The sequence below is a fragment of the Diceros bicornis genome, chromosome 3 (genome assembly GCF_020826845.1).
Source record: "Diceros bicornis minor isolate mBicDic1 chromosome 3, mDicBic1.mat.cur, whole genome shotgun sequence".
Classification (NCBI taxonomy): domain Eukaryota; kingdom Metazoa; phylum Chordata; class Mammalia; order Perissodactyla; family Rhinocerotidae; genus Diceros; species Diceros bicornis.
In genome coordinates this window covers 89,205,048-89,225,366 of record NC_080742.1, presented here as the reverse complement: position 1 = coordinate 89,225,366, position 20,319 = coordinate 89,205,048, and the positions used below count along the sequence as shown (strand labels likewise).

The following is a 20,319-nucleotide window of genomic DNA, read 5'->3' as shown; positions in this document are numbered from 1 at the left end:
TCACTAAAAGGTGCTCTGATGACCTTTACCCATGAAATGAAAAGTGTTCTGCCACTTTCCAAGGTACTGGCTCACTTCACTCCTGTCTATATTCGACTCTTGCCTTGTTGCTTCTGCCCTCACTTTCCCTTGTCCCCAACTCGTGATGTACCTACCTGTGTGTCTGGCCCCAGGATCACTTATCACAATCCATTATGTGCTACCAAAATGCAATTCCTAGACCCCGTCCTAGCCTTACTGAATTGAATCCCTGTGCTTCAGACCCAGAAATCTCCTTTTCATAGGCTTCCTGCGGTTTGTTTGTTTTATACTACCCTCAGCCAGGCTGGTCCTAGACATCAGTAGCCTCATCCCCACCAACCTCATCAAGTGGGTATTATTAAAACAAATAGTCATAATTATTCTGTCTACTGAGAATCTCCTATGTGCTACCTAATAGACACCATGACCCCCTAATGAAACGTTTCTTATCACAGGCACAATTGGCATTTGGGGCAGGAGAATTCTTGGTGGAAATCTCTGCAATTAGAACTATGGGCATCCCGCTGGTCACTGCCCACTAAATGCCAATTGGTGCTCCCCTTGTGATAACCAAAACTGCCCCTCAGATTTCTAAATGCCCTCAAGGTGGCAGTATTGCCTAATGGCTGATGAATTGTGGGGCTCATATAGTGGTAGCCAACCTCTTGACTGCCAAAGCAGCCCCTTTCCCAGCATAATGATTTAAAAGTCATGGCACTGCCATAAAAACAGACACATAGACCAATGGAACAGAACAGAAAGCCCAGAAATAAACCCACACCTATGTAGTCAGTTATTCTTTGACAAAGGTGCCAAGAACACACAATGGGGAAAGGACAGTCTCTTCAATAAATGGTGCTGGGAAAAATGGACAGCCACATGCAAAACAATGAAACTGGACCCCTATCTTACACCACACATAAAAATTAATTCAAAATGAATTAAAGACTTAAATGTAAGACCTGAAACCATTAAAATCCCAGAAGAAAACATAGGTAAAAAGCTCCTTCACATTGGTGTTGGCAAGGATTTTTTGGACTTGACACCAAAAGCACAAGCAACAAAAGCAAAAATAAACAAGTGGGACTACACCACACTAAAAACCTTCTGCACAGCAAAGGAAACAATCAGCAAAATGCAAAGGCAACCTGTGGAATGGGAGAAAATATTTGCCAATTGTATATCTAATAAGAAGTTAAAATCCAAAATATATAAGGAACTTACACAACTCAACAGCAAAATAAAAAATAAACTTACTAACAAATGGACAAGCGGGTCCGGCCCCACGGCCTCTGGGTTAAGTTCAGTGCAATTTGCTTTGGTGGCCTGGGTTCAGTTTGCGGGCACGGACCTAGACAGCTCATTGGCAGCCATGCTGTGGCGGTGACCCACATACAAAATAGAGGAAGATTGGCACAGATGTTAGCTTGGAGTGAATCTGCCTCAGCAAAAAAAACACAAAAGGACAAGGACCTGAATAGACATTTTTCCAACAAAGACATACAAATGGCCAACAAGCACATGAAAAGGTGGTCACCATGACTAATCATCAGGGACATGCAAATCAAAACCACAGTGAGATATCACCTCACATCTGCTGGAATGTCCGTTCTCAAGAAGACAAGAGATAACAAGTGTTAGCAAGGAGGTGGAGAAAAGGCAACCCTTGTGCACTGTTGGTGGGAATATAAATTGGTGCAGCCACTATGGAAAACAGTTTGGAGGTTCCTCAAAAAATTTAAAATAGAACTACCTTATGAGTCCGCAATCCCACTTCGGGGTGTATATCCAAAGGAAATGAAATTAGTATCTCAAAGATATATCTGCACTCCCATGTTCACTGCAGCATTATTCACCATAGCCAAGATGTGGAAACAATTGAAGTGTCCATCAAAAGATGAATGGAGAAAAAAGATGTGGTATACAAATATATACAATGGAATATTATGCAGCCATGAGAAAGAAGGAAATCTTGCCATTTGCTATAACATGGATAAAGCTAGAGGACATTATGCTAAGTGAAATAAGTCAGACAAAGAAAGACAAATACCGTATGATCTTATTTATATGTGGAATCTAAAAAAAAATGTTACACTCATAGAAACAGACAGTAGAATGGTGGTTACCAGGGGCTAGGGGATGGGGGAAATCGGAAGATGCTGGCCAAAGAGTGCAAGCCTTCATTTGTAAGATGAATAAGTTCTGAGGATGTAATATACAGCATGGTGACTATAGTTAATAATACTGTATTGTATACTTAAAAGTTGCTAAGAGAGATCTTAAGCATTCTCACCATACACACTCACAAATAGTAACTATGTGAGGTAATGGATATGTTAATTAACCTAATTGTGGTAATTATTTCACGATATATATATACATACCAAATCATCACATTGTACAGTTTAAATATATACAATTTTATTTGTCAGTTGTACTTCAATTAAGCTGGGGGTAAAATACTAAAAAGGAAAATAAATAAATAAAAGTCAAGGAGCCCATGACCCTGAACATCTCTGACCTGGTAGATTCTTGCATGCATGTGGGCTGCCTGGACCACCAAACTTCAAGTGATCTTCTCTGAGAAGCAACAGAGAGAACAGGAAGCTAGATGCTCTTCCTTGAATCTTTATCTGAGATCTTTTACTAGTAAAAATCTATTCCCAGGAGAGAGCAAGTTTTAACATAAGGCTGGAAACTAGGAGGTAAAAGAAACCTAAGGAAGGATGGGAGGATTTATAAGAGGTAAGATGGAAGAGACTGTCCCTAACAAAGAGATGCACAGAGAAAAAGACTCAATCACTAAAGACAGGGGTGGGAGATTCTGTTTAAAAGGGATACTCAAGGCAACAACAACAAATATACTAATTCAGGGAAAAGATAGTATTTCTTGGAGCTATCATCCAGTGGAAATTTCATGGGTCTTTGGAATTTCGGATGTGAAATCACCACTCTGTCGCCTAAAACCATGGACAAATAATTTAAGCTCTCTGAGTCTTAGTTATGCTGAGGATAATAATACCCACCTCCCAGCTGGGAGTAAAATATTACACGTAGAGTAACTGGTACACAGACAGAAACACAGGACATGCTCCCTAAGTGTTCTTCCCTCACTATACCCACACTCATGGCATACAGATGTCCAGTATGCTGAGCATGGCTGCACCTTCCCGCCAACCCTGATTTCACCCAACATCCACAAAGAGCCCTTTACCTCCACTTGACTATCCCAGTCAAGGGATGCATTTACAACAACATCAGGAAAATCAGGCCAGACCTGTGGAGAGAAAAAGGTTCAAAACCAATGCACTAGGTAATTTCTCTTATATAGTTTTTCCTAAGAAACAATAAACCACGGTCTTAGGGGTGATAATACTTTGATTTTCTTGTAGGATTGATCTAGAGAAAAGTGGTCCCACAGTGCACATGGATTCCTTAAAAATTCCTTAACTGTTTTGACAAATATTGAGAAAATGAGAACTTCTGGTCTCAGAGCCCAAATGGAAAAGGCCAAAAAACAACTTGTACAAACACACTAACAGTTACCCACCCCCGGGCTTGGGATCAGTGGATCTCCGCCAGGATCATACCTTTCCCCAGACAATGCCTCCACCATCTGGAGCTTTGATGAAGACATCATCTTCCACACCCCGAGTGAATGCAGGATAGGGCTGTGTCTCATTGCCAGAAATGGCTGGGTCCTGAAGTCAAAGCACAGGTCAGGTGAGAAAACTAAAGCCAGAAATTGACTCAGGATGCAAAAAAGAAGAATTCTTCAAAGAGAAAGCATTAAGTTCCACCTGAACTGTAGAGCTTCTGCAAATTCTGGGAAACACACTTTTCATATTGAACCTCAACTTCTCTACTCATAACATGGAGGGAAACACAATATGAAGTTTTCTCCACCAAAACCCCCTCACTCTGCTAAGCAGACTCTACCCATTCACATAGGGACTAACCAGAATGAGGATGACCCGCATCCCGTCATCATGCATGCGAGTAATCAGAGCTGGGAGTCCAGCAAACTTGGGGCTGAGGGTGAAGTCCATCTGCCGCTCCATGTAGTCGATGTCCGAGTACTGCACGTCCTGGGGGAACACACAAGGACACTGAGCGGCTACTCGTTGTAAAAGTCCAAGTTTCAGATGAATTTCCCAGAACCTGCGATTTTCAAATTTTCAGTCATAAAATAGAAAAAAAAACTAAATTAGCAAAATATAGGATGATAATGCTATCTGGCAGGGCTGTTGTGAGGATGAATGAAAACAGCGGATGAGAAAGTGCCTTGTAAACGGCCAATATAAGGAGTGATTGTGGTTACCTCCCCCAAAAGGCTGCCCCTGGTATCAGTGGCTCATGTTCAGAGAAAATAATATAACGTAAATTAGCCAGTACTAATATAACATGGATGGTAAGTCTACCAAAAAAAAAACCCAAGGGAAAACCTGTAATTGTTGTGGAATATCCGATCCTGGGGGTTATCAAACAAGCTTATCAAATAAACTTTCTTATTAAGAATGAACTATTGCATGCTATACTTTCCATTAGTAGGAATAATTATAAACAATAGAAAAATAAATAGAATAAAATTAAGTATGTAAGTGGTTCATAGGATCAATTCTCTGACTATTGGACCCCTCTTGTCCTCAAGTGAAGGACAGGGTTCACTTCACACACATTCCCTCTGGAACCCAGTCCCAAGACCCCTACATTCAACCAGGGATTAGCTTAAAGCGAGGGAACACTTTCTGCAGCACCAGCAATGTGTTGGAACTGAGGTCTTATCTACAAACACAATGGTCTGACTGGATTTGGGTTGATTTTTTTAAATTAAACAAAACTACAGTTTGGGGAACCATTTATTCTTATGGTACCAAGGGCGTTTTTGACTAAACGTTTTGAAGTCATGTAAAAGAAATGGAAATATGATATAGTAAAAAGAGCCCCAAAGCTGGACCTATATCCTGCTTTTGCAACTCACTGTGACTCTTTAAAATGGCGACAATGACTCCCACTTGTATTGCTGGGTTGGGGTGAGCTTCAGTGTGATATTCTATGAGAAAGCACTTTCTAACTTTATAGAAACCCACATAAATCAGACAACCTAATCCAAATACAGAGACAACTGAGGTTGGCTGTGAGGTCCCAGAGCCAGGACTCCACAGATTAAGAACGTACATAGGGGATCTGGGCAGCCACCATGTCATCATACAAGCTGGCAATCTCAGTGTCATTCTCGTATCCATAGCGACACAGCTGAAACCCCAAGGACCAGTAAGGAACCATCACTGGTCGACCAATCAACTAGAAAATAGACAGAAAACATTAGTCCTTAAAAAGGAGAAACTGGATTGAAATGCACAAAGTAATAAGAATACTTTTCCAGTGCCCCAAGTTAGACAAGCAACCGATTCAAATCCAGAGACACAGAGGATGCAGAGCCACTGGGATACCTTGGAGAAAGCTCCCTGCTAGACTTGACCTTCTTCTCTAGGAATTTTGCAAAATCTTATTTTAGTCTGATTCCTAGAGGCAGTCTAGCTTGCTGGTTAAAAACACAGAATCCAGAGGCAAATGCCTGGGTTACCAATCTCTGCTGGCTATGTGACTCTGGGCAAAAGTTAAATAACCTCTTTGTGCTTCATTTTCTTCACCTGTAAATTGGGAATAACAATAGTATTTGCTTCTTAGTGTTTCTGTGAGGACTGCATGTGTTAATATACATAAAGTGCTCTGATATTCAGTAAGCACTATATCAGTGGCATACAGTAAGTTTTATATACATGTTTGTTGATGCTGCCAAAACAACTGTCAAGACTACTGTGACCACCACCACCACCAAAATAACAACACCATCACATCATCATCACCAGCTCCACCATCACAACCACCTCACCACCACCACCATCATCACCACCGTCATCCACCATCATAACCTTTACCACCACCACCACCACCACCATCACCATCATCCACCATCACAACCTCCACCACCACCACCACCATCACCACCATCACCATCATCCACCATCACAACCTCCACCACCACCACCACCATCACCATCATCCACCATCACAACCTTTACCACCACTACCACCACCATCACCACCATCACCATCATCCACCACCACAACCTCCAGCACCACTACCACAATCACTACCATCACCTACCAGCACCACCTTTCACCACTACCACCACCATTGCCACTGCCACCACCACCACTGGCACCACTACTACTTCTGATACTCTTCAATGCTTTCAGAGGCTACAAATTTAATTGTTATTGATATGTAGTTATTGCTCCTTATACTACAATAGACTTGTCTCCCAGAAAGACCAACAATTCCAGTTATCATTTGAGAGCTATATCAATGAACGTGGGTTTTGACACTCAGAATGTGCTGTATAAATACTTGGTAACCAGTTGAATTCTCTCCTACCTCAGTGTACTGCTGAGTGACAATCTCTGGAGTTGGCCCCAAGAGCACATAAAAGTCTAGAATTCCTCCTGTGGTGCGGTATGTCAAGGCAGGCATGGGCTGGAATGTCACATCTGAAAATACAGGAAAATACTAATAAAGCTCGAAAACTTCAAGGTGAGGAATTTACCCCTGAAATTCACACCTTCTTCCTCATCCTATGCTTCTCTACTGTAGAGTATTGAGAGAAAGCATTTTTACTATACCTACACAGAACTGAAGAAGTTAAGTGAAAGTCTCCAGGGTGCCACCTCTGCATTTTTTCCCTTTGGTGTTCTTTATTATCTTACATGTTTCGTCATTCTGCTCTTTTTAAAATTATCATGATAACTTTTATTTTAGAATAGTTTAAGACTTACAAGAAGATGCAAAATAGCACTGAGAGTTCCCTTGTACACTTCCCCCAGCTTCCCCAAATGATAACATCTTCCATAATCCCTGTACATTCTCAAAAACCAGGAAACTGACATTGATATAATACTGTTAACGTCAGGTATAGACCTTATTCATATTTCACCAGTTTTTACATGCATGCTTTCACCCCTACCTCCTGATTTTCCACCCCCTTTCCAGTATACCATACAAATTTTCTTCATGACCTCATACCCTCAGAGCGAGTGCTCTGACCCATAGCTTCATCAACAACTCAGATTATATGGATGGCTCCCATTGGCTGACCTCCAGGATGTCTGGGACTTGCTTGGTTCTGCTATCCCTTCTTACATGATTTTTGCCAAACAAAAGTTGAGTTAATTCTTGTTACCATGTTACTGAACTGAAATAAACAGAAAGGCTAAACAGAAAGACAAAAAGGAAAAACATCTGCAGGCAACATAATAATTTTGACTTCAGGGGCAGCTAGGTCAAATACATTCCAAAGTTCCTCAAGAATGAGTGGTTCACAAAAATAAGGAGAGACGCTGGCATCACCTTACCCATGGCATTGCTGTTTAGCAGGAGCACCCCGTGGGCATTGCCATCCTCCTCCAGTCCCATGTAGTAGGGGTGCACACCATAGGAATTCTTCTTGTACTGGGAGAGTCATGGAGAAGAAGTAGTAAGAGGTTAAAGACATGAGAAGGAAACTCAACAAAAATTGATAGCTATGTCTAGTCTTCTTTCTGTTTTTTATGAGGAAGATCAGCCCTGAGCTAACACCCATGCCCATCCTCCTCTTTTTTTTTGCTGAGGAAGACTGGCCCTGGGCTAACGTCTGTGCCCATCTTCTTCCACTTTATATGGGACACCGTGACAGCATGGCCTGACAAGCAGTGCATAAGTGCACGCCCAGGATCCGAACCTGGGCCGCCAGCAGCGAAGCGCCCGCACTTAATCGCTACGCCACGGGGCCGCCCCGTGTCTAGTCTTCTTTACGAACTAAATTAAACACATGAGAAATAAAGGAGCCCAAGAACTGGCCCTCTTGTCTAAAAGCAGAATGTGACCATCCAAGTTGAGTCGGGGAAGATGAAGCATGAAGCGTACACAGTGTGGAGAGAGGCAGACACACAGATCCCAAATGCTCTGCCCTTACCCCTGGGGGTTGGTCTCGGGAAAACATTCCCCACGTGTGCCAGTTCAAGTCTCTCTGAAAGGCTGTGTGCTCATTTTCCCCAAAACCATAGAGGTATTGGGAGGGAAGGCGAGTGGAGATACGGATGAACATGTCGTTGAAGGTGAAACCAAGGATCTGAGAGTCCCAACTGCAAAACAAAAAAGTATATTTGGAAAAGAAAGGCGCTATTCTATTGGCTTCAAGTTGCTGACTTTTCAAGGACAATTGAACTCTTGATTCCCTCCCACAACTCTTGATTAACCCTGTTAATCTCCCAAACAAAACATAAAATCTAAAATAATCGTAGATGCACTTGCTAAAAGCCCGGGAGACAGCCTTCATGCCTCTATTTTCCTCTCACTACCTCCTTTCAGTTCTCCCTCCAGAACCCCAAATCTAATGCCTTCTCGCCATCTCACCTGCTACCACTCCATACCGGCCCCGCCTTCCACTCTTGCTCCCCTACAGCTCCTTTACTACATGGTATCCAGAGTGATATTTTTTGAGAGTATCTCACATCATGTCCCTCCCCTGTTTACAATTCTTCAGTGATTTCTCATTAAAACATCTTATGAAGTCTTCAAGGTCATATCTGATCTGAAGCCCACCTAAATCCCAGCTTCATCTCCCACCATTCACTGCCTTACTTACTACATGGCTCCAACCACATTGGACTTCTTTTTCCCCTTAATATGCCAAGTTTGCTCCTGGTTCATGGCCTGTGCTCCCACTAGTCCATCTATTTAAAATGTTCTTCCTCTTCCCCTAGATCTCCACATGGGTTGCTCCTTCTCCCCATCCAGGGCCTATTTTAAATGTCACCTACTTGAAGAGACCTACTCTGACCTCAGTATCAAAGCAGTAACCTCCCACAACTCTCAATCACCCTGCTCTTTTTCCCACATAGCAGTTGTCACTATCTAAACCTACTTATTTAAATTTTAACTTAAATTATCTTTGCTATTTACTTATTATTTTTTTGTCTTGAGAAGAGAGACCTCATCTTCTATAACCACAAATACCAGAGGAAGCACTCCATAAACATTTGTTGAATGAATCCCTAGGTACATGCAACTGCACTAGTAACTACTCCCAGGGGACTAAAAATTTCTCTTAAGAACAGACTCGGAGGAAAGAACTTATTCATGAATCTGGAAATGGATAGTGTGATGCTTTGAGCCAGGAGGTCTCCAAGGACAGTGGACCTGGCAATGAATGTGCAGGTAACCATCAATTCCAAATGAGACAAGGAGCCACCTACATTACAGTGCCTGTACTCTTCCGGCGAATTTCAATCCCAAATGGATTCTTCTTAATGAGGACACCATAGAGTCGATTCTCAGAGGTGCTGGATGGAACCCCGGGTATGTTGAGAGGGACTGGGACTTCATACCGATTGTTGTTGGGATCATAAATCTAGGGCCAGAGGAAACAGATTTTAGGTAAGAATAGTACTCTTGAAATCTACACCCTTAGCCGAAACTGGATGTCTTTGACAAAGAGTCTGAATGTTATATTTCTTTGTCTACTTTAAGCTCATGATACTAGGGACTTAATTAACATATCAAAGAACAATGTCAGATTTAACATTTGATCTGAGTCTGTCATATCTCATTTTTCAGGCCTCTAGTACAATAACACAATCACTTTGACATTGGTATTGTCTTGGAAAATTAGTCTGGAATCAGTCTGGTATTTGTGACTATATCATTGCTTACTTTCTGTGTACATCTATGAGTGTATGTGAATACTTGAAAACTTTTGTGAATTAAAAAAAAAGTCCCCCCCCAAAAAACATGAACTCTATTTGATTAAAATAATCATAGATGCCCTTGCTAAAAATGGGATCTAAATTGATTCATTGAGTATCTATTATATTCCTGCTTGATACTGTACTAGACACTAGGGATAACTCAACTGAATAAGGCACACTTATTGTTTTTAAGAAATTCACGTGCTAATGGGAAGTGAAAATGAAGTACCCACAACATCTGGGTGATCTGTGATAACATAGAGCTATGGAGAAGTGTTGTGAGATTAGAAGGAAGGAAATGCCTAATACTGTTTCTGGGAGACTGAGATGGTCTCAAGGGGAATGTGCAGGCTGAGTCCTAAAAGCTTTGCAGCCATTAACCGAGCACAGTAAGGAGATCAAGTCATTCCCGGTAGAGAAATAATTAAAAAGGCACATAGCATTAAAGCAGGGTCAGAAAGAGGTAAACATTTTGGAGAGAGCTGCTATATGATCAAGAGGTAGAATAGGAAAGAGTTAAAGCTGGAAAGCCAAGCAAATTCATTTATTTCAAACCCATTAGGTGCCTACCATACACCAGTGCTATGGTGAGGATAGAAATATAAAACAGCATCATCTCTGCATTGCAAGGTATGACAAAACTAATAGTCCAGGCTGATATTAGATTGTGAAGAAACTCTTAGGCATGCCTGCTGTCTTTCATTTACTCTCTCAATAAACATCTCACTGCTAACTATCTACCAGCTCTGTGTTAGATTTTAGAAACATAATGATGAAAGGATAAATTCCTGTCTTTGAGAAACTTACAAGTAAGTAGAGAAATAGACATAAAAACAGCCCATCATTAGTCCTTAGATGTAATTAAATCATAGAAAAGAAAGAGATCTCTACACTTTCCTAGCTATTTCATAGATATCCCAAATTCAGTGTCCAAAACTGAACTCATCATCTTATTTTGCCCAAGCCCAAACCTTTTCAATGTCCCCCTTCCAGTTAAAGTCACCACCATTCATTTAGAGACACAAGGTAGAAACATGGTAATCATTCCTGACGCTTCCCTCTCCCTCGTCACCTACTTGCCATCATCACCAGATCCTATAATCCTACCTCCTCAGTCTCTCAAAGATGTCCACTGTTCTCCATCTACTTTCCTGCGCCCAGTCTAAGCTCTATCCCTCACATGGATAACCTACCTGGTAGCCTCCTAACATGTCTCTCACTTTTCACTCTTGTCCTCCAAACAATTTTCCTTACAGTAGACACAGCAATCTTTGCAAAATGCACATTAGAACAGGTCTCACTATTCCTTCAATGGTTTCTCATTGCTTTTAGGGTAATGATCTGGTATACTATAGCATGGTTAACTTAGAAAAGCAAACTTATTTTAGGGTACAGTAACTTGGACCAGAAAAAAAATAATGGAACTGAAAAGGGCCTAGTCAGTACTAGATACATATACTGTAAACACATACCTTAAACTGCAGCATGTCATCCTTATGGTAGGTCACATTCAGATGGAGGGAGTTCACCGGTATTGAGGGCAAAGCATAAGCATAAGAAGACTTTAAATAGAGGACAGCTGTGGCCCCAAGGGAGTCATACTGAATGTCACTGACAGAGTATAGATCATCGACGAAATAGCAAAAAGGGACTCCAGAAGAATTGGATGCCTGAAAAGCAAAGCCAAAGTCAGCTCAGCATGTGCTCCTAGGATTATCAAATATAAAGGGTCTATAAAAACAATTTCCAGGGAGGTAAAGCCAGATCATCCCTCATTTCCTTACATAACTCTTTGGTAGTGACATAAGTTTAAATTCCTGGTCTCCATGCAAAATATTTGTAAGAAAATGTACCACTCCTGTCTCTACCTATCCTTCACATCCAGATAAAAACTCAGGTTCCTTTGGAAGTCCTTCCTTTTTTTCTCTCTCTCTTTTTTTTTTTTTTGGAAGGAAGATTAGCCCTGAGCTAACATCTGATGCCAATCGTCCTCTTTTTGCTGAGGAGGATTGGCCCTGGGCTAACATCCGTGCCCACCTTCCTCCACTTTACATAGGACACTGCCACAGCATGACTTGACAAGCAGTGTGTCGGTGTGCGCCCGTGATCCTAACCCGTGAACCCCGGGCCACCAAAGCAGAGTACGCGCACTTAACCACTATGCCACTGGGCTGGCCCCCTGGAAGACCTTTCTTTCTATGGATTTTAAGTAGTGACATAGATACTGGTGCTGTAGGGATTTTAATGTACATTAACACTGTCAGCATGGTTACCTCCCAAACACAGCCACGGGCATTACAGTTTTCTGCGGAAGCACCATTCTCATCAGGATAACAGTCTATTTTTTCTTCATCCTTTATCTTCAGGTTCCACTCCACAGTGTATGCTTCTCCCAGGACAAGATCAAGATCTGTGATAAGGGCAACCTGTAGGGATGGGGAAGAGGACAAGAAAATTTATCATCAAAACAAAGGTCTTGCAATATCTGAAACTTCTTTTAGGAAAAGAAATAGAAATCGGATCAGACTCTCAACAATCCAAGTGACATACCACTGGAGCTTATATGAAGAGAGCTATATGGGAGGAAGAGAGAATTATCCAGTGGCAACAGGGCAAATGTCACAACTCTATCAGAATCCTGTACATAAAATTTTGAAAAAAATAAGGTCAAATAAAACCTTCTGTGATCACACCTTCTCTTTCCTTCCTTGACTCCTCTTCCTCCTCCTTATTTTGTCAAAAAGGCTCTCTTCTGCACTTCACCTTGTAGCCTAGCACACACAACACACATTGTCATCCCTAATTGAGCTTATCTTCTTGCCTTCCATTCACCAAACCAGTGTCCCTCACTGGCCTGGAACACAAGAGTGTGGCAAGAACACAGGAATAAGAATCATGTGGCTTGGGTTCTCATCTCCACTCTGCTGTGGAAACATAGACAAACTATTTCAATTCTTTGGGTCTCGGTTTCATCAATTGCAAAATTAGTGAGTTGGCAAAATCATTACATTTTCTTCCATTTCTAAACATCCCAGCCTCTTCGTTTCTCCAAGTCCAAAGCCTCAAAACTTGCAACCTTCTTCTTTAAATCTCACTCACTAATTCAATTATTTAACATTTTTTAATGTATTTTTCTTATATTTGTCTCTTCTTTAACTACCAATTTCCACAGTGGAAGTCCTCATTTGTCTAGCTATAAAATCACATTCTAAGGATTATCACTCTTCTTCCAGTCTCTTCCCAGTCTAAATTCATCTCACACTTCCCTGTACTACAAATCCCACCCCAGAGAGCAATGCTCTCACAATGGCACTGCCTTGATTCATGGATCAATATGAGACCCTTTGAAAATTAGATCAGACCTTTCTCATTTTGGCACTAAAGATTCTCCAAAGCCTAACCACAAGTATCTGTCCAATCTGATCTCCTTCCAAAAGTGAATCCTAACTTTTCTAGTTATACAATATTCACAGACTAATGTAAGGCTATTCTCAGTCCTTATATTGGCTTATTCTGATATCTTAACCTTGAATGCTTTATCTAGGCACACACCCTTTCTAGGAATACCTAAATGGTGCCCACTTGTGGAATACACTGCCAGTTGCCGGCCCTACATTAAGGTTCCCTTCTTACTCACTATGTTAGTTTAGAATATTAAAGTTCCCAATTAAGAACTAAATTTTTAATCCATGTAACACAGTTTTGGCCACTAGTAGGTAACTGCAAGTCCACTGGGAGTTGCTGGCCAAGTGTTTCTTTCTTGATTTAAGGGCCTGCCCTTCACCTTTACCTTTTCTTTCCTGTTTCCTCTTCTTTTCCTGCTTTAACAGGGCCATAGTGACTGGAATTAAGCAGCCACATCTAATCACAAGAGAAGAAAAGACCTGAACCCTTACAACTTTGAGCCACTGAACCAATGCCAGCAACTGATCTCTTTCTAAACTTTTTATTGCATGAGGAAAAAAATCCCAACTTGTTTAAACGACCATTTTGCTGAGTGTCCTGTCACTTGCAGCTGAAAAAGACTCTACCTGATGCACCATCTTTCAAAGTCTAGCTCTAGCCCTGCCTTTTCCAAGGGACTTGCTCAGCTACTCCATTAAGTTTTGAAGACAAAATTAGATCTAATATACTGTTAGCTACACCAACCTATGTGTTGGTTTGGGTAGCTTGTCCTCTTCCCAGTAGTTTCATGTACATAAATTGTGTCTCCCCACCACCCAAATTCAAACAACAAAAGAGTGCCTTTGGTCATATACAATTAATTTATTTAACAAACATTTATTGAGTTTGTTTTCGTATATGCATCCCTCCAATGGCTTGCACTTTGCTGTGCACATAATCAACCATACAATCCTTTATTTCTAACTTTATAATATATGTATCCTGAATGTGTGTTGTCAGGACAAAATGTCAAATGTCATCAATATATCATTATAGTTGAAGACAAAATATACTTATTTTCTCCAAATTTGGAAGGTATCTCACAAACCATGCTGACAGAGCAGTCCCCAATCCCAGATCATTTGGGGTCCCTGGAGTAAGGAGTATTTGGGGAAAGGACACCTCATAAAGCTATGATATCAGAGGAACTGGTTACAACATATTTAGGTCTCATTACAACTGATAAGAAATTATTTTATTATTATCATCTAACCAAATAAGCGGCCATTAGCTAGCCTTACCAAATTGTTTGACTTAAAACATTTCTTAAAAATATATCTGTTGGAGTGAGAATCTATATATTTCAATACAGCAAAAAAAAAATGCCCTTCAAAATTTTAATGGTAATCTCATCTCCTATCTTTACCTTTCTGGCATTTGCCGATGACTTTCAGATCCACTTTTCCTCTACTCTTGCTCCCCACATTCCTAACTTTGCTCTTCTTCTGTTCCAGCCAGAGAGAACAGAAGACTGAGGGGTAAATAAGGGAATAAGGATGAAAAGACCACTTTGCCTTATCCCAGTTTCTCAGCAGCTCCCTGTTCATTCTAGCTCTGGCCTCTCCTCAATTTTTTTCTCTCCTAACCTTCTGACTTCTCCACCCCAGGCCCCAGAGTGTGCTCTGGTCCTTTAGGAACACATGCAACCTTGGATTTTTACCTGTAGGTTAGAATCATAAGTGACATTAGGAGAAATTTGACTTGAGACACCGTTGTGTTTCACTGTAATGTTGTTAGGTTCCTGGGTCCCAAGGATTTTAATCTCTTTAAATACTAAATTATTGGGGTCTTTGTAGGTTGACTGCAAAATATTCACATCCAAGCGGTTCTGCAAAACAATTAAGCACAAAAGTGTACCTATAATACACAGATTCTCAAATCACTCAAATATTCCATCCTAGACCAGATACCCAAAACTTCTGTGAATGCCTCTTAGCTATCTCTACTAATGTCTGCTCAAGGAGTACAAACTTAATTTAATATTCCCCTGAGTGAAAAAGCGAGAGAGAGAAAAACACACACACATACACAGAAATTTTTAAAAACGGCATTTAAAAAGACTGACCACTTTGATTTATCCATATCACTGCCTCTTTTTAGTAAGGTGGATGATTCAATTATTGGAAGTTAAGTCATAAACTGAAATGTGCTCACCTATAGTCATAAATGCATATAATCTACAAATACAATTACACACATACACGAACACACTTGAGCTAATGGTCAGAGAAAAGCCCACACTTAAGATTCACAAAAATATGCTACTCACTTGGGTGACAGAAAACTCACATAAGAGATAAACTTGATTGGCCACAGTGTCTGAAAATGAAAGAAAGATGAGTCAGACTCTGGTCTGCCTACCACAGAAGAACAGACTTCACCATGGCTCTCCTTGAAGCTACATCTTGAGAATGACAAGATTATAGACAGACCCTCCAAGGCCAAGCCATGTTTTCCCTCTTCCTTCCTACCTTAACCTTGATATGGTTCCCTTCCAAGTGCTTCCAAGGCATATGCATCAAGTGAATCTATTTCCTAAGCTTGAGCCACAAGAGTTGTTAGGACATTGAAGACAGAAAAATGTGCTAAGAAACACGGCTAGATAGAGACACACTAGAAAGGTGTATTCTCACCACCTCACTGGCTTGGGTATGTTTTTCTTATCATCGACATTTGTTCATAAGTATTTTGGGGGGAGATATCCGCATTGAGTGGCAGGAGCAGTCTAGAAAACATCTCTTTCAGGTGCGCATTGACAAAAAAACAACAGCCTATATATGTTGCTGGCCAATGGTAGATTTAAGAGGTAGAAATGCATTTTCCTTCCATCTGTGGTCCATCTACCACTACCTCTGAATAGTGCAACCAAAACCCAAATTCTTCTCTCAAGTGATCAATGCTACTGGGCTTGGTGAGATTTCTCCCACAGCTGAATGACCAGCAGAAGTAACTCAAAGATGTTGGTTCAGAAACGGCAACATTGTCTCAACAGTGCTCACCTTTCGTTTCCCCATCATCCCAAAAAAGTTCGCCTTTTGCTTCTTTGTTCTCATCTAGAGCAATGATAAGACCAAGAGGGTTCTGTCGGCTGTGGGAGACAAAACTTATGTAAGAGACGAAGACTTGGGATTCAAAGAATTTTGCCAAATAAGCTGGGAATGATTCTATCAGATTTCACATAGGAAAAATGGGAAAGGTTACTAGCAGCAGGCAGCTCTGCTTTTCTTCAGGCACAAAGGCAAAATCAATAGGCTCTTCTTTCTCTAGATTAATCAGTAATGTCACAAGAGATAGAAATACCTCAAACATTAGCAACAATCGTCTATGTAGGAGGCAAGAGGTTAAGCACCAGAATCACTGCAACAGCTACAATAAAAACTGCTGATGCAACTATTATTTAGAATGCAGACTATTAGAAGAGAATGAAATCCTAGACAAAAATTGGTTCGGCTTCATCATTTTAGAGATGATATGTGCAGGAGAAATATTAACTGCCATTGGGGGGTTATTTTTTTCCTTGCCTAAGAACCATTTTGACTCAGAAAGCCACAAAATAAAGTAAGGTCCATCTATATAACGGCAACTTTCCTAATTTGCTTATTTATTATTAGTTTGTTTTGAGAGAAAAATAAAATCATTCTAACTACTTGCTTTATAATTTAGAATAGGAAACACAAAACACTTAAAAAGATGGTAAAATAGATGGATATATAGAAAGAGGGGGAAGAAAGAGCACTTTCATTTGGAATCTCGTCATTTCACCACTCCTCTAGACGACCTCCCAATTTCCTGCTCCTGTTGCGTCCCTCACTGACCTCACATTCCTATCATATTCTTTCACAGTTCAGCCTTTCACTATGCCCTATGCAAGTTAGATTCCTTTATCAACAAAATCACCCACTTTCATTTAACATGCATGTATTGAATAGCTTTCATTTGCTAGGAAGCCTAAGAGATATAAAGACAAATAGATCACAACTCCACTGATGACCTTAAATATTCTAAGAAAGATTAAACATATTCACCAAATAATCAAAGCAGAAAGTAAGAGTGACACAAAAGTTACAAAACTTAGAGGAGTCCAGAATGACGCTTCCAGCAGTATGGTGGACTAGGTATCCTGGAGGACACTAGACACTCTAAAGGACCCACCCACTAAAATAGTACTTGCTCCTGTATAAATTATAACACATGATTCTTGAAGGGAGCTAATGTGATCGCAAGTTGACAGAAGTCCTGGCTTGCAATCGGAGAGAAAGCAAATCATCTCTGGAGGAATGAGGCCCACATTTGGATCCTTAAGATCATCACCTTTAAAAAACAAAAAATTACTAAACACACAAGGTAATAACACAGCATGAAAGAAAGTTGGCAAAACAACTAATATTGATTTAGATTCCCCTAAGGACTTCAGATAATAGAATTTTCAGATACAAAGTATAAAATAACTATGATTGAAATACTTATTAATAAGGAGGAAAGAAAAAAATCAGCTAAACAGCAAAAAAGTATGAGAAATGACCAGAGAGTTGGAAGTGGCAGCACTCCCTCTGCTGGAAGAGTTGGGGGAGATTTCTTGCAGATGAAATCTGAGTTTAATTTGGAGTATCATTAGGAATGCACCAAGCAAAGAATGTTGGAAAGGGTAATAAGTGCTGAAGCCCAGATGTGGTAAAATACATGGGTATGTTTGGGGAATGGCAAGATTTTTGGCATGGCTGGTCTAGAAGAGTGTATTAAGGTGTGTCAGGAGACACGGCTGTTAAGTTATCCTGGAACCAGATTGCGATTGGCCTTGAAAACCCTACTAATGAAAAAGTTTGGACTTCTAGCAGGGAAGGAAAAAATCAAGATCTTCATTTTGGAAAGATAATTTTGATATCAATATGCAGAACAGAACAACAGAAACTGAACAATGAGAGACAAAGAAACCAACTAGTACTGCATGTCGAAGTATTCTCCATCAGTATCATAAAAAGTCTGAATTTGAAAAATTAAAATAGCAAGAAAGGTTCCAAAGAAAAGACAGGTTTCTAACTTGCAAAGTACTCCCAGCCTATTAAAAACAAATATGCTAATACTTTTAGAGACACTGATATAAATGCCTGCCTCTTTCGTACAGATGGAGTCTATAATTTCAGGATCAAAGAACCATAAAGGAGAAAGCAGTGGTATGAGGGAGATTTGAAGTGCACAAGAAGTAATTTTTGAGCCCCGTTTTGCATCACAAGAAAGAAATGGCTCAGTAGGAAGAAAGTAACGGGAAATTGAGATTATAGGGGAATGGAAAGTGGACCCCCACTCCCTAGAAATGAGAATGAGTGAGTCAAGAGCATAGCACGATGGATGTATGGTCTGGCCAAGGCAGGTAGGGTGATCAACAGACCCGTTTGCCTGGAATTGAGAGGTTTCCCAAGACATGAGATTTTCAGTGCTAAAATTGAAATGGTTTTGGGAAAATCAGGACCACTCTAGCAGTCAGTGTGTTTTGAGGAGAAATTTAGGGAGTTTAAGCAAGGACAGGGATTAAGGTCTTTCAAAAATCCATCTAGATGCAGCCCTAAACCCCAGTTCCTCAGATGAGGCCTAGGGCAATCCGAGGACTGAGTTTGATGACCACACACATGCACCAGTGCCCTTCCTCCCCACACTCCATGTCATGTTTCAGCATCTTCTGCATGAACAATGGATGGGAACAGAAATGACCAGATTTGCCAATCTCTCCCTTAAAGGAACTCCCAGCCAAGCTGTACCTGGCCACAGTGGTTGTGGCTGGCTGTTGTGTGGGGAAGATGTAGCCTCCTCGAAGGTGAAGTCCGATTCTGTCTCCAGGAAGTTCCATCTCCACTTTTTGCTTCCTCCATTTCACTCGGCCCCCCTGAGGCATGCAGACAAATCAAACACATTGGCAGGACAGCGCACTCACAGCTACCTCTTACCCACGTGCTGAGTTACCTACAGCTTTCTCCTTTTTCCACCATAACTGAATTACTCTATAGTCAGACAATCAAACAAGAAAAGGGAAAAAAATTAAGAACAATAAGTTTTGTCATCTGCTGGGGGTTTGGGGGAACATCCATGCCGTGATGAGGCTATTTGACATATATTATATGAACTGATAGTTCTAAACAAGTAATTTGACTCGTGACCAAGCTCAAATTGTCCATTGGCTCTTCCAATATTTGCTTGTGAGACATTCTACTTGAGTCTTTACCTTATTGCTGAATAAAGTATGTGAAGTATTTTTTTTCAGATTTCAGCATGACTGATGTCAAGTGACCTAGTCTTACTTTATCGACTCTGCTATGAAATTACAGAAAATACTACAGACACACTCCCCAGTGTATGGATAGATAGTTCCCTCTCCAGGAGGTATTTCATCTATGCAGCTGCAGCTGTGGTCTTGAAGAGCTTAAGAAAAGTCAAAGCTACTTACAGTCTCGTAATCATACCAGACAGCATCAGGCATATATGCCGTCACTTTCTCTGCACCCTGAAATTAAAACAAAACATTGTTCTTCATGGCCCAGCCTCTGAATGGGATAAAGTGGACTTGTTAGCATTCCCTAGGGCGCTTTTTAACTATATACTGAGAGTGCATAAATGGCCTTTTTTTCCTCTGTTATCCAATCATGCCTTTCTTCTAACAGGAATAATAGAGGCAATAGCTTGTCCACTCAAAGAAAAATCCCAAATGGAACCACATTAGGAATAATAATAATATTGAAACGGGTTGTGGTAAAAATTCCAGCTTTACATTGATTACCTCATTTAATCTTCCTAACAGTCCCTAGCGATAGGTACTATTATCTCACCTTCACAGCTGAGGAGCCAGCATGATAACTTGCCCCAGACCACAGCAGTACTAAGTGGCAGAGGCAACAATCACACCCTGATTGGCCTGACCTTAGAATGAGTTCTGGGGCACTGCTCCATTCTGCCTCTAAGTCACAGAGCAAGTAATGATTTGCTCTGAGAATCTGACAACAAATAGGACCATTCTTAAACCTGAGTCGCCAGTAGATGTTTCTACACTGGTTGGGAACTTGGTCAAGAGAAAAGGCT

General features: G+C 40.7%; 1 protein-coding gene across 2 annotated transcripts in view; it reads right to left on the bottom strand.

The window, feature by feature from the left end:
* MGAM (maltase-glucoamylase) overlaps positions 1-20,319 on the bottom strand; it is a 185,146-nt gene that overhangs the window by 115,551 nt on the left and 49,276 nt on the right. For both annotated transcript variants that reach the window (XM_058531697.1, XM_058531688.1), the window contains exons 21-35: positions 19,691-19,747; positions 19,008-19,132; positions 16,254-16,342; positions 15,524-15,573; positions 14,915-15,082; positions 12,084-12,236; positions 11,283-11,480; positions 9,319-9,473; positions 8,037-8,205; positions 7,438-7,534; positions 6,464-6,576; positions 5,200-5,325; positions 3,981-4,109; positions 3,612-3,722; positions 3,236-3,298 (exon numbers count right to left, since the gene is read on the bottom strand). In XM_058531697.1, coding sequence (XP_058387680.1) covers positions 3,236-3,298; positions 3,612-3,722; positions 3,981-4,109; positions 5,200-5,325; positions 6,464-6,576; positions 7,438-7,534; positions 8,037-8,205; positions 9,319-9,473; positions 11,283-11,480; positions 12,084-12,236; positions 14,915-15,082; positions 15,524-15,573; positions 16,254-16,342; positions 19,008-19,132; positions 19,691-19,747 — 1,803 coding nt within the window. The remainder of the gene's footprint in view (positions 1-3,235; positions 3,299-3,611; positions 3,723-3,980; positions 4,110-5,199; positions 5,326-6,463; positions 6,577-7,437; positions 7,535-8,036; positions 8,206-9,318; positions 9,474-11,282; positions 11,481-12,083; positions 12,237-14,914; positions 15,083-15,523; positions 15,574-16,253; positions 16,343-19,007; positions 19,133-19,690; positions 19,748-20,319) is intronic.